Genomic DNA, 15231 nt, shown 5'->3' with positions numbered 1-15231 from the left:
CCTAATGAACTGGTCATGGATGTCACCAGTTATGGCTCTAAAACTAAGAATTTTTAAGTAGTTTGCCAATTTATAGGTAGAGTCTAAACAGTCAGCTTATATTTGAACAGAAATTCGTAGACTATGCGTATGACAAAGCTAAAAACTATCAATAAAAGTGCAAGGCTCAAGCAAAAAGACAAATTATAGTGCATTGTCATCATGGGAATCTACCGTTCCGACTCAACCTATATGCAAAAATAAACGTGAAATTTTTTGAATTTTTGTAATTTTCTAAATTTTTTTTGGATTTTTTTCAATGAAATAAAACAATGCAAGGCTGAAAAATAAACGTGGATGCAAAACAAATGCAGATGCAGACTCAAAAGGATGCAATACCCTCCCCAAACCAAAACGGACAACGCCCTCGTTGTCCTCCAGCATACACCAGCAGAAATATGGGGGAATGGGAATATACAACCTATAAGGGAAATAAAAACAATAAATAAAGGAGACAAAGATAAAAGAGTAAGAGTAAGAGATACATACAAAAGACGAACTTCCCCAAACCAGTCAGAAAACTGGGGAAGTGAGTAGACCAGTAGCTACTCGTCGTCGTCTCCATCTCCCTGGTACTCCGGGTATCTCTCCTCCTCTCTCCTCTTCCGCTCCTCAGCGCGAGCTCTCTCCACCGCCACCTCTGGGTCCTCGCTCTCCTCCTCGTCAGAAACCGGGTACCCCTCAGCTGGGTACTGGAAGAAGGAGGGGTGTGGCCAACCCTCTGGGATCGGTCTGTGTCTCCGCAAGAGGTACTCGTATAGAGGGTGTAAGGCAAGAGCCATATCCCTCTCCATACGAGCCTAACGCTCTGCAAGCTCAATCAACAGACCGTAAACTGCGCCCCCTTGGTCCTGGACCGCGGGCGCTACAAAGGGAGGAGGTAGTCTAAAAGTAGCCGGAAAGGCCGGGTCAGTCTGTGTCTGGTCAGTGGGAGGTGGAGCAGGAGTAGGAGTAGGAGTGGTAGTAGTAGTGGGAGTAGGGGTCAGATCGGGAGTAGCCGTGGAAGGCTGGGTACTCCCTGAAGGTGTAGACCCCTCTCCAGTCTCAACTCGCCGCTTCTTGGCGGCGGGTGCATCAGGAGGTGGACGAGACTGAAGTGGAAGGTGGAATAAAGGCAAAGCAGGCAGACGGTGGCCCTTTACCACAGTAGGTAAGGGCTCAAGACGGGGGAGACTGTCGCAAGGTAAGTCAACAGACAAGGAGCCGTCAATCTTCCAAGTCTGGTAGTCTGGGGTAAGCCAATGCTGAGCGAGCATGGCAACCAGACTCAGTAACCTCTCTCCCTCGAGGTACTGCAAGTCACGTGGCCAGGTGGGAAAAAGGCGATGGGCAAGAATGGTGGTTATGCCACCGCAGGCAATGGTTCTCGCCGCCTTCTTCCCCTGGTCGTGGAGGTACTGGGCGGTGAGGTAGGCAATGTTGAAGGTAAAAGGACCTTCACAGTCGACGTTCAGATAACCGCCCAGGATGGAGAGCTCGGTGTTGGTAGTGTTGTTCGGCTCCTTTCGGCCGAAAATAGAGCTCCCCATCAGTCTAAGAAAACAACGAACGGAGGGATGGTGGACCTGGTGGAGCTTACGCTCCTGGAAACGGGTCTGGGCCATGCACCGCCAAACCTGACGGTAAACCTTCCTCGAGTCTGACGTCACACCCGAGGAGGTAAGGTCAAGTAACCTACCAAACTCCGCTAGAGGCATCGGAAAAGTCCGGTTAAACAACCTGAAGGAGACTGACAGACAGTCGGGGTCAGTGTCGTATGCCCCTGAGGAGAAGGTAAAAGAGCTGAGAAACTCAAGGCTCAGCTCTAAGAAGGTACGACCCCTCATGGTAATGAGGCCAGGCATCCCCGTGCCCCGTAGTAAAGTACAGACTGACTCGTAAATACCGAGTTTCTCTAATGCCGATTTATCCAAAAATCGGGAAGGCACATGTACACAATTGACCAAGTTAAAGAATTTCGTACGATGAACAGCGTTGACGAATAATACCTGTGGCTAGTCCGGGTGGGAGTCGAGAGAAGTGTCCCCTGACCAGAATCGTCTCGAAGTAGACGAGCGGCGAAGTAGAAGTAGAAGCGAAGAAGTGTGGAAGTGCTAGGAGCAGGAGTAGAGGCAACAGGAGCTGGCGTAGCTCGAGACCGTCTACGACCCCAGCCTCCGTCTCTAGAACGCAAGGCAGCGGCCCGCTCTCGGACTGTGTAAGGAACCAAAGCAGCTCTGAAGGCAGCTGCAACCGCAGGTGAGTCCGTCACAGGTGCAGAAGTGGAGGCTGGTGTACACGTGGTGGCTGCTGTGGTCACCACCAAAGAGGAACTAGCAGCAGTGCTAGCTGTGGTGGTGACTGTAGTGGAAGTGGCAGCCTGAACTGGGCTTCCAGCTGAGCTAGCTGGAGAAAAAACCGTCCCTGCAGCTGAAACAAGGAAAACTGGGGCTGCAGTGGTGACTAGGGCAGAGGTAGTGGCAACAGCAGGGGCCACTGACTCGCTCAAGGACGGGCTGGAGGACGAACTAGTGGAGGGTAAAGAACTAGTATCCATCCTGCAATATGGTAAAGGGCATGATAAGAAAATAGCTGTTAACCGTGGCTAAAACAACACGTAAAACCAGCATGTGACAGCATGTGAATGCCGTATCAGTCGAAAAATTCAACTTTACAGCAGATAAAATCCAACAATCCTCAAAAGTTTCGAATTACAGAATGCAAATGGCGATAGGGAGACGGGGATAACAATTAACAGCAGTAGCAGGTAGCAACAACTGAAGTTGATTAAGACAATGCAATAGATAAACCGTCTGACAGTCGAAAAGAAAATCGACTCAAGCAACCCTAATCGCTGTTTCCGTGCAAAGGTTCAGTGGAACATGGCTAACATTGATGGGAGTGCGATTTCAGTTAACAATCAGCAGCAAAAATCGCAACACAGATGCTAAAAGACAGATTACAACAGCAAAAATCAAAGTGATAGTCGAAAAATTCGACTGTCTTGAACCCATATGGTAAAATCATGTGGAATTCGAATTAAGCATGTGGTAAACATCGAGGAGTTGGGATTAATCATCAAGCAAGACGAATAAGGGCAAATAACACAATTAAAGTCGAAAAAAATCGACCAAACAGGGATTTCCGAAACCCTAATTCAATTTCACCTCATAAAGTTCAAAGTAATTGAAATTAAAATGCAAGAGGTTATGGAAATCACTTACTTGATGATGATGAACCTACAAAAGCAAATAGTCCTCAAATAAACAAGCAACAATGGCGGATTTTCGCTCGAAAAAACCGCAAACCCTAAATCCCTTTTAAAACCGCGAAAATGAACACAAGAAAGGGTGAATTTAAGGGGCTTTTGAAGATTAATATGCAAACAATGAAATGTAGGTGACGGATTTGGTGATTTGGGCAAGAAAATAGGGATTTGGGGGAGTTAAAATCGCAATTAGGGGAAGGATTAGACGGAATTAGGGGATGAAATGAATTAGAAGACAAAAATAAGAGTTTAAGGTAGAAAAACTCCCGTGTTCTGTTCACTTCACTCGATCGAGTGGTTTTAAACCACTCGATCGAGCACTTTGATGGCCCAGCAGCTTGGTCGAGTAAAATTTTTACTCGATCGACCAATCCCCTTTAGTGCTGTGCTCGATCGACTGAAAAAGCACTCGGTCGACCAATTTTCCACTCGATCGAGTACAAAAAGTACTCGATCGAGGGCTTTTCTCGCGTAAGCTCTTTGAACTTCGTCTTTTCTCCTTGAAATGCGTGAAACTTCCCCAAACCTGCATAAAAACACATCCAAAAATTTCCCAAAATACCAAAAACGCATAAGCACAGTCTATAGTCTTTCGTATACGCTAAGAACTGTCTAAAACTAATTGTCCTAATTAAAACGCAATAAAACAAATTCAAAGGAAATTCAAAAAATTATCTATTAAAAAGTGTTACACGGGGCATTTCCCCGTTTAATTCCCATCAAATTTCAGTAGCCCCTTGGTGGGCTTCTGACTGGAGGACGTCACCTCAGCGACATTGACTGTCCTCTTCAACTTCCATGAGCATGAGTAATCACTTGAAACGGTAGGAGGGGAGTAGTTCACATCCACATAAGCGTGAACCTTCCTCGTCCTTGCTCCTTTATCACCAGCTTTAGCGTCAACATCTCCAGTTTGATTGATAATGATTGCACCATGTCCTTTGACAGCTTCCCCTTTGCCTTCATCTGTACCTACAGCAAGGAAAACAGACGAACTTTCCTCCTTTTTGCTCTCAGTCTGAGGCGGAGGGTTTACAATAGCGGCACAATTCCCCAAATTTTCATTTGGAGTGTCAATACTAATATCAATAGAAGAGAGAGCATTGCAAGGTTGGGCTTGCATGGGAGCTCTCCGGAACTTAGACTGATAAAAAATCAGCTCCTCGTCCCCTACCTGAAAGGTCAAAGTCTTCCCCCCGACGTCTATTACTGCACGAGCAGTGGACAGAAATGGTCTCCCAAAAATTATAGGGGTGTGTGCATCTTCGGGGATGTCTAATACAACAAAATCAACGGGAATAAAGAACTTCCCGATCTGAACAGGTACGTCTTCTACTACACCTAGTGGGCGTGATAAACTACGGTCGGCCATCTGAACAGTCATGTTGGTACAACTCAGCATTGTCAAACCAAATCTCTTGGCCAGAGATAGAGGTAAGACACTCACGCTAGCGCTTAAATCGCATAGCGCATTATCAATCAAATGCATACCGATATGACACGGAATTGAAAAACTACCCGGGTCTGATTGCTTAGGGAGTAACTTATTTTGAAATAGGGCTGACCCCACCTCAGTCAAAGCTACGGTCTCACTGTTATTAATAGTCCTCTTACGCGCTAAAATTTCTTTCATAAACTTTAAATAAGAGGGTACCTTAGTCAGCAATTCAGTGAACGGCACGGTGACTTCCAAGCTCTTCAAAAGTTCGACAAATTTGCCGAATTATTGATTAACTTTAGTATTTTGCAGCCGCCTCGGGAAGGGAACCGTAATAGGTATCTCGAGTCCCTTGTTTCTCTCTTCCAAAGTGTCTTTCGGAGCAAGTTCTGTATCCTTTGGACGCTTCTTACCTCTCGAACGAGGTCTTTCCGGTGATATCTCGCTTACACGAGCACTAGCAGGCTCTCGAATAAGCTTCCCGTCATCAATACCACTCGATCGACTCATTTGCTCACTCGATCGAGCAGTTCCTTCATCAATGTCAGTCGATCGAGTACAATTTCCACTCGATCGACCAACTCCACTTTCTGTTTTACTCGATCGAGTAGATAAACTACTCGATCGACCAATCTGTTCTTCCTGTTTACTCGATCGAGTGGAAAAACCACTCGATCGAGGGCTTTCATCTTCAGTTCCACTCGATCGAACACCAGATTTCAGTCGATCGAGCAACTATTTTGTCGTGAAGCCTTTTTTCTCGGCAGTACACTGTTCACTATCAGTATTGGCTTCCCTAGGGTCTGATTTTGACACTTCCGGTCCCTCATAAGAAAGACCGCTTCTCAATTCTATCAGATTTACCGTCTCATATGGATTCTTCTCATTTTGAGTCGGTAAATGACCCTGCTTTCTCGTGGACTGATTTGCGGCCAATTGGGCAACTTGAGTCTCAAGTGCCTTAAATGATGCGTCCTTCTGCTGGTTTTGTTGATCATTCAGCTGCAAATGCTTTGAAATGGTCTGCAACATAGACTTTTTCTCTCCTATTTCATTCACCCCACCGGAAGATGATGCACCATGGTTAGGGGGATTAAAAGAAGGAGGCTTCTGAAAGCCTTGTTGATTCTTGTGTGGAGGAATATACGGCTGCTGCTGGTTCAGAGGAGCAGTGGGATTAAGCACATTCTGACTGCTCCACCTCAAATTGGGATGGACGTTCGGCTCGTAGTAATCGTTGTTGTTCCGCCCGTAGTGTTGGAAGGCAAGACATGACTCATAGGAATTGGGACAATGATCCGAGACATGTCCCTCTCCTCCACATCTTCTACGAGACGAAAGGACCGTCTGTCACAAAGATTAACCTGGTACATCCCTCCCTTGGAAACTCCTCCCAACTCATATTTGTCAAATCTCGCAGTAAGAGCTTCAAGTGCAGCGACAGAAGAAGATTCAGCAGCTCTTCTTTGATTACCTCTGGAGTTCCCATATTCAGCCTTAAGGGTGGCCAAATCATCAATGATCTTCCACCCCTTAGTCTCTCCCATATTCTCAGCAAATCGGCCATTGGCTGCAGCATCCAAGATAGCCCTCTGATCGTCATACAACCCGTTATAGAACTGATTGCATAGACTCCACTTTTCGAACCCATGGTGCGGAATGGTTCGCACCAACTTCTTGAAGCGGACCCATGCCTCGTGAAAGTTCTCGTCAGGCCCTTGTTTAAAGCTCATTATCTGAGCTCTAATGGCAATGGTCTTCGATGCAGAAAAGTACTTCTTATATATTGCTAAAGCCAGTGAATTCCAGTCAGTTATACCGTGAGCAGCCCGGTCCAAATCCTTATACCACTCCCTTGCAGCATCGCGGAGTGAGAAGATAAACATGATTTCTTTTATCTGATCCTGGGTCACGCCAGCAGGTGGAGGTATGGAGCAGCAATAATCGAGAAAAGTCTCCATGTGCTTAGCTGCATCTTCATTTGCAGCTCCCCCAAATTGGTTTTTCTCAACCAGATTAATATAAGCTGGCTTTGGCTCGAATTTTCTCGCCTCCCCTGGTAATTCAAACCCCTTATAGAGATTTGCGGCTGTCGGCTCAGAGTGACTGGCAATTGTTGCTTCTTCGGCCATTTCTAGAAAGTCCGGAGAAGTGACTGTTTCAGCTGATTTGGAAACTGGAGATGAAGGTGGATCTTCCTCAAACAAAGCGTTCTCGTAATAACTAGACAGAGTACTCAGCTCTTCCTCTGTCGGCAATACCCTCTGTGATCGCCTCAACTCGCGCAAAGATTTCTCAAGTTCAGGATTATAAGGCAATAAATCACCGCCCTGTGACCTGCGCATAAGAGGAAACTACAAACAGGATATAAGAATAGTCTAAGGAACGGGTGTTCCTTAAACTGAAAAAGGACTAAAAATAAAACAACTAATAAATTGAAGAATTGCCTCCCCGGCAACGGCGCCAAAATTTGACACGGCTATCGCAACCCTATCAAAGATAAAACCTAACGGTCTCAACTAAAATGTAGTAGAGGCAGTCGAGTATCGAATCCACAGGGAGGTAATGTAATTATAGCTGTCTAATTCTAATCCTATGGTAACAATTGGGGGTTTGTTTGAATTTGGTTGTAAACTACGAAAATTAAAGAAAAGAGAGACAAGGTAAAGAGCAGTAAAGGCAGTAAAATATGATTAAACTATCAAGAAGAGAGGGACATGTCGGGATTTCGGTTCACTACGGTAGTCCTGTGACTCAGCTGTAAATGATTCAGATGAACTAATATGAGACGGATATGGAAAGGTCCTTTCGGTCCATTTTCTATCCTAAAATACCACTAACTTAACTTTCGTCCTCATTAGGGTAGTCTACTGTTTATAGCAGGCCTATTTAGTCCAATCTTTCGATCCAGGATTAATTTTAGCCAGATTAAAGAGTGACGTAGAAGCGTGCACTCAACTAGGTCGGATAAATACAATTAAAAATTGCTATAGTGACAGAGTCTCGTAATCAATTCGTCTAATTCATTCACTACATCGTCACATTTCTACTGCAGATTCCCTAATCCCAACATGAAGGGAGTTTAGCTACTCATATCGTTAATTAAACTAACAGCAAACAATTTTCCAGCAGTAAGCATTAAGAAATAACAATAGATCGCAAAAAGGAAAATTAGGGCAAAGGATAAATGCACAAAACAAGTAATAAAAGCAAGCAAATGATTAATTATTATTGAAGGGAGAGAAGGAATTACAATCCAAGCGAATCTGGCGTAAAGAACACAAAATCTGAGTAAAAGCAATCCCGAAATAAAGTAACAGTGAAGAGGAATAAAGCAGCGTTCTAAAGTTTACAGTAGAGTGTTTGATAATATGAAAGATGATCCTAATTAACCTAGTAAAGCGTGCTTAAATAGCAAAGCAAAAGAGTTTAGCGAAATAAAACATCACGCGGGCTAATTAAAGCCCAAACCCATCAAAACCACTCGATCGAGTGGATTAAAACCACTCGATCGACCAACTCTTTATCCAGAACAGCTCGATCGACTGGAAAGTTACTCGATCGAGTAACATCTCTTTCTGCAGCAGAAGGTCGAGTGAAAAACCCCTCGATCGACCAACTAGGGGTATAGAAACCACTCGATCGAGTGGGAAACAGCTCGATTGAGTGGCTATACTTCATTTCAGCTCACGTCCTCGCCTAAATGCCTCGTAATCCGTGCCACACCGCTTCCACAAACAGTAACTCACTCGGGAACAATCCCGTCTCCTCTAAATGCATGCAAAAAGGACGAAAAAGGGTACGATTCCACTACTTTCGCGTTCATTTCTACAAAAAGGACAAAATGCACCAAAGTAGCCAATTCGGGGCAAAATACCATAAAAAAAGTATAAAAAATGCATAGAAATACGTGCTGAAATAGGCTAAAAAGACTATACATTAGGCACGTATCACGTGTCTCCCTTATGGTGTTAGTCCTCACAGGGCTTGCAGTATTTCGCTCTACTCGGGCCTGATTAGATTTTTGGATATAGTAGAGCCGTACCAGCCTGATAGGTGTCTCCGTCAGTACGGGTATGTTCAGGTTATCCCGACAGCTATGCGGTTCTCGACTGTTGACTATCGTCTGGCTAAGCCGGCCTTGGGTTATAGGTTGTCTTATGGAGATAGTCCTGATTTGGAGTGGGGTTTGGGTGATGCCGAGATATTTTTGAGAGAGCGGTTTGACCGGGCTTTGATGCCTTTTCAGAGTGATCCACGCTACATGGTTTGGTATAGGAAGATTTATCACCCACACTTCTACCCCCTACACGCCGTACTCAGTTTCGCGCACTCCCTTTCAGCTAGGAGCCCGAGGTATCCCGAGCTATTATCGTCATTTTTCACAGATCTATAGACAGCCTACCGCGGACAGGAAGTGGCAATATGCGCAGAGATTGATGGAGGAAATGGAGCCGTTCTTCAAAGCCGAGGACCATGCCGATGATGATGCTGGGGATGATGATGATGATGATGATGATGATAAGAGTACCCCGTAGTGTATATTTTTATTGTTATGTATGGATATTTTTATTTGTGTTGTGTATGGATATTTTTATTCTCTTTCGTTATGTATGAATAGTTTGTTTGTATGAACAATGTCATGCATTGAAATGAACGAGTCGGCACTACATTTAGTTAAATTAAAGATTAATTAAAATAGACTTAATGAAATTACATAAAACACGCATGTCGGAAGTACATAAAACTTAATTAAAATACAACTGTAATTGAAACGTAGTTTAACGGAATTGAAAAACACAACTTTATTTAAAACGTAGTTTAAATCCAACTCAATTATCTTCTAATGATGAAGATGACGCTTCCAGATCTTGTACATAATCTCGAGCCTCAATTTCTTCAGGTTGGCTAGCAACATATTGATCATAGAAATCAATGATGTCAAGTTTGACATTTCTTAAGCTGAATACTCTACCGGCACATAATTCTGATAGTGTTGCGTAATCGAGGACGGTCAGGATGCGCTCAAAATAGACAAGGACATCACTTTTTAACCTGCGAAGCTCCCACATCTTTTCGGTTAATGTTTCATCAGAAACAACCTCATCAGTAACTGCTGTAATTAGTATAACCTCCGGGTTTCCGGCTAAGATGATACAAAGGCTGCCAAGTGGAGAATTTTCAAGCAAGTGCCATACAGTGGCACTTGGAACGACTAATTCAAGGTGAGACACTAGCACTGGTAAATCCGCTACGATTTGATCGATCCTTAGTTGATAAGCTCTTATTTTTTGAGTATTTGTGAGAACCATTTTAGTATTGTAGTGAATCGAGAATTTTTAATAGTGATAAGATGGGATGTTATGATTGAAATGGAGATAGCAAGGGCTATTTATAAGAAGTCAGATTAAAACGGTAATATTTTTTGAAATTTATAACGGTATTTTTGAATTATAACGATATTTTTGAATTGTAACAGAATTTTGAATTTAAACGGTACTTTTTGAATTGTAATCGGTATTTTTGAATTTAAACGGTACTTTTTGAATTGTAACAGTATTTTTGAATTTAAACGGTACTTTTTGAATTGTAACGGTATTTTTGAATTTAAACGGTACTTTTTAAAATTATAACGATGACATTTATAATTATAACGGTCACTTTTTTAAATTATTACATAATCAAACTTTAAATACATTATCAAAGTTTAATTTCCTTGAAGTTTCTGGGTCAGTTGATGTGGAACGCCGTCTTCTGCCATAAACTTTAGGTCTAGTTCCCATCAACGTATGCCATTTCTCGATGTTTGTCTTGTACAAATCAGCATATGGTGCAACCAAAGGGTCTCTTGACCCTTGCCAGAAAGGATCGATTGGTGGCATCGGTGGATCTCTCGATGGTACTCAACAATGCAATCTCATCCAATGGAAATGGTAATTTACGATCCATAAAACACCGTATGGCCTCGACACTTGGGTTGTGGGCCTTAGGGATAAGTATGTGATACATTGCCAACTACGAGATTCTCCAACTTCATCCTGGGCGATGACACAAATAGTAGAACCCCTCGGTCTCCCTTTGGGGTTTTCTCTAACAGGAGGTGGTATAATTTCCTCGTCTTCCGGGTGAAGACCATCTCGCATTTTCTCAATGATTACCTGTTTCTTAGCCGGGTCACTAGCTCTAGCTTCCTTAATAAGCTCCTCCAACTCATCATTATCGGTCTTGGGTATCGTTTGGACATTGTCGTACTCCAAGGTCCTCCAATAAGCGTGAACATCTTCAAGATGGACCCTCTTACCAGTTCTTTGCAAATGGATCAATGTACAAGCACAAGGTAACCTATGAGTAACCCTTAGCACACATCCACAATGGTCTTCCAACACATTCCCGAGATTTATCCCTCTCTTAATCTCTTCTTCCATTATCTCTATGGCATTGATAGAGACATTTCCTTGTAACAATGAAAATACACGATCTCCATTTCGCGGCCTACTCCTCGAAACCTCTAGCTCATATCTAATCTTCGAGTGTTGCGCTTCAAGCATGAAATGAATACGGGACCACATAGTGTCAAGGTTTAGGTTAGCACTCTTCAACCAAGCTTTTAAAAGTGAATGGGAGGACTCTACCCGGGAAGTGGCCGTGTTTCCAAGATGTAAGTATTGGTTTGTATAGCAGCTCACGAACTTCTTCCTGTATTTATCCCATGTATTGATCACATAAATTGCCAACTCTTCCCACTTTTCACTAAAAGATTCTCAAGCGCTCCTAAACTCATCAATGGTGGATGCATTGATCACGCGGTACCAACCGCTTTCTTTACTGTGCATTATGATATCTTTGTACCACATCAATTTCTCCATTGAGAGTGCTTATTTCTCCATAGCACGGTTAATGTGCCAACGACACAAAAGGTGGGGAGTGCTCGAATAAAGGGACAGCGGCGATCAAACCCATCTCCCGATCAGTGACAAAGGCAGAAATAGATGAACCCGTACAACTGAGTAGCTCCCCTAATCTCATCAACATCCACCCATAATCGTTTTCCGACTCTGACGGAAGGAGCACCACAACAATTAAGAAGGAAGACCCACACGGTGTTACACCAACAACCTCAACAAGAGCAATTTTGTAAACATTGGTCTTGTACGTCGAGTCAATAAGAACCACATGTGGATAAGCACGGAAGATTTTAACGGCTTTCGGATGAGACATAAAAACATGACTGAGCTCCTTTGTCTCGGGATCTGATTTGTGCCATTCCACATACTTGGCAGCAACGGCTAGAGCAAACATTTGTTGAGCGGTATTCCGTGTTCCTCTAATTTCACGCCGAACCTTGTTTGCCTCGCTATAAATTTGGGCGCTTGTAGGTTGGGGTTTATCGGGGGTTCTTTGATGAAGACCATTTATAATATCTCTTGAGGGAATCGATGCCCGGACTTGTTGCCTCACGAACTCTTTCTCTTCGGCATCCAAACCCGCAAAATGCCTATCACCGTCTTTGTACTTTGCTACTTGGTGGTTGTGATAACCATCTTTCTCCGAGGTAAAAATGTTCCAAACAATCAACTCCTTCCCATTTATATCATTAGCCTGGTTCTCCACGGCTCGAACCCGAAACAAACACTCAAACTTAGATGTCCCTTTCTTCTTAGGCTTCTCGGGAATATCAGGATCGATCTTCTTTCTGGTTCGGCCGTACCTTGAACAACGAAAGTATGAGCCTTGCAACTCGGGTTGTTTATGTTTTTTGGACCCATTTGATGCTTTTACTGAGGCAACCCCATTATCAAAAGCTATTTTCTGAGCCCAGTCAAACGCCTCATCCCGACTCGCAAAACATGTTACCATCTCAAATAGATGGTTGTAATTAACACCGTTTACACCAAACACCTCAAATGAATCCTGTTAACACGCAAAATTAATAATGATTAGATGTTAAATATGTAAAACGACCTAAATTTACAAAAAAAACTAAATAAAATGACGAAAAACCAATTTAATAGTCCGAACCATGAGCGGACAATGAATATTCACGTCCATCACCAGGACAGGCATGAACACTACACGTCCCTCCCCATAATGGACGTGAACAGTGCACATCCCAACCCATAATGGACGTTGAAGTTCAACGTCTACCCATGGAGGACGTAGAAATTCATCGTCCCCTTCCATGATGGACGTAGACATTCATTGTCCATATCCAGGACAGACACTGAATGTTCACGTCCCTGTCTATGAGGGACAATGAATGTACATGTCTCTCTCCATGAGGGACAATGAATGTACACGTCCCAATTGACGAGAAACAAAGATTTTCGATGGCTATTGGATGTGTTGTGTTCCATTCATCCTAATTCTATTCACAAGGTAATTCAATATACTATTTCTATGAAGACTTAACATGTAATTCAATATATAAACTAATTGGATTCATATCAACTTAACATGTAATTCAATAATCATACTAATTCGATTGAAATGAAAATATATTGTGTAATTACTTACCGATGAATCTTTGTTAGCGTTTGATGTGTATTGCTCGTTGTTTGACATTGAGTCGTTGTTTGTTTGATGTGGATTGCTCGTTGTAGTTCTTCAATTATTAGAACGACGATTTTTTTTTAAGTGTTGTTTGTTTGGGAGAGTTTGGGAGAAAATAGGGTAGAGAGAGGGAGAGGAAGGGTAGGGGCGTCTTTTTTATGAAAAGTGTCGACCATTTGTTATAAAATGTCGACGACATTTTACAGGCCTCTTCCCGTAATCCCCCATTAATCCTAGCTAGGAGACTACTCACTCATAGTCATGGTAAGCATGTTAGTTAATAAGGGTGTCAATCATACTAACAAGGTTAAACGTGGTGAATGAGTAAGGCCATAATTAATAAAGCAAAGGGTAGAAGAGATTATGCCAACTTAAGGATGATCCAAATAATAAGCAAAGAATAATAGAAGAGAACTTGATTGATAGATGAAGAGTTGTCAATTCTCCAATAATAACCCAATAGTCTTCAATTACCCAATAAGAAATCTTGAATAATGATCGAGGAAAGATTAAAGTGTAATTTTGTGAAATGATTGAGATTAATCTATTCTAATCTACTCCTAATATAATCTAAGAATGCTTAATCTAAACTAAGGAAGATTAATCTCTTGATTATTACAAATGGAGTATATATAGCGGTACAACATTAGGTTAAGCAAGGGTAGATTAGGAAATAATATGCTTAAGTGTCGAATAGAGCCTTGCAAGTCCTAGGAGGAGCCCCACGACTCCATGATTGAGAAAATCTCTCTGCATGAGAATCTAGGCAACTTGGAGTGAGGTTGGGCGTCCTGGGTCTTAGATCGGGCGACCTCATGCTCAGGTCGGGCGTCCCGACGCTCAGCTCATCTATTTCAGCTCGGATTGTAAAACGGACGTCATTTCCTCATCCGAACTCCTATTGGAGTGATTCAAAAGACTAGACCACTTGATTTTTCGACGCCGTTTCATCTAGCATATTTTTAGAGCCAAACAAGAAACTATTGGTTTGGTTCAAAGCAATTTCTTCTTGTAATGGCTCCCTTCCAATCCTTGGGAATCCTTCATGGGTCGTGAGGATCCTTCATCATTGCCCAATTACTTGTTTTATTGACTTAGGCCTTTAGTATTGGTCTCCTCTTTGGTTCTTGGTCGTTATATGCTAACAATTTAGCTCTGCTTCACTCCATCTAGTCAAGTTAGTGCTCTTCTCCTACAAAGGACACCAAACCTCATAGAATATGCATAGAAGGAGGCTAAAGACAAGAAACAACCCTAATACATACTAAAAAGCATAGGAACTAGGCTAGTTAGGGGACTAAATGTGCGTAAATAGGAGTCACATCACAGTATCAAATCCTCGAAAGATAACGATTATTCGCAATTATTATAATAAAACTAATAATTACTAATTAACATATAAAATGAACTATTAATCAATAAAATCACACAAATTCCTAGTCAAATAATGGTATAAATAAGGGCAAAATCGATACCAAAATACTAGTTATCAAGTTTTCCCACACTTAAATCTTACTCGTCCTCAAGTAAGCTCACTAAGACAAAAACTCATTTATTGACAAAACAAACATACGATTATAATAGCCGATATGAGACAATTAACGGGCTTACTCTGTCCCTTCAACTCACAACGAAATACCTATGAGGAAAAAGTATCTCTTTGCAAGGCAAGTAGGCTCTTGCCAAAATTGCAATACATCAAAACCAGCAAGCACATAAACAAAGTTTACGATGCATCTACATAAGGTAATGTCGCTTCCCTCATCAAAGCGGTGAAACCAATTACGAGGAAACAATCTAAGCCATGAATTCTAAAAAGAACTAAGCCTAGGACTATAGAAACGAGTCACCTCCTCGTTGTGTAAAATTAGTGCGTTTCATTCACATCTACTAAGATGCTTTGTCAATGGTGATAAAGCGGGATGAAAAGTGGAATCCTCGTAACATTAGAAGATAC

At 42.4% G+C, this 15231-nt stretch overlaps 1 protein-coding gene across 1 annotated transcript; it reads right to left on the bottom strand.

Moving 5' to 3' along the window:
- Positions 1 to 11618: 11618 nt before the first annotated feature.
- Positions 11619 to 12905, bottom strand: LOC141656517 (uncharacterized). Its single transcript, XM_074463432.1, has 2 exons — positions 12726 to 12905; positions 11619 to 12635 (listed from the first exon to the last, which is right to left on the bottom strand). Exons 1-2 carry the CDS (start codon positions 12903 to 12905, stop codon positions 11619 to 11621), a joined length of 1197 nt encoding a protein of 398 aa, XP_074319533.1.
- Positions 12906 to 15231: the final 2326 nt, after the last annotated feature.

This window comes from Silene latifolia, chromosome 1, assembly GCF_048544455.1.
Source record: "Silene latifolia isolate original U9 population chromosome 1, ASM4854445v1, whole genome shotgun sequence".
In the NCBI taxonomy this organism is placed as follows: domain Eukaryota; kingdom Viridiplantae; phylum Streptophyta; class Magnoliopsida; order Caryophyllales; family Caryophyllaceae; genus Silene; species Silene latifolia.
This window is presented reverse-complemented; position numbering and strand designations above follow the sequence as displayed.

Bases quoted from the DNA above. Each gene is read 5' to 3' on its own strand.
- LOC141656517 (XM_074463432.1), bottom strand. From the start codon at position 12,905: ATGGAAGGGGACGATGAATTTCTACGTCCTCCATGGGTAGACGTTGAA. The intron at 12,636-12,725 runs GTTTTTCGTCAT...GCGTGTTAACAG, and splicing joins TGGTTCGGACTATTAAATTG to GATTCATTTGAGGTGTTTGG.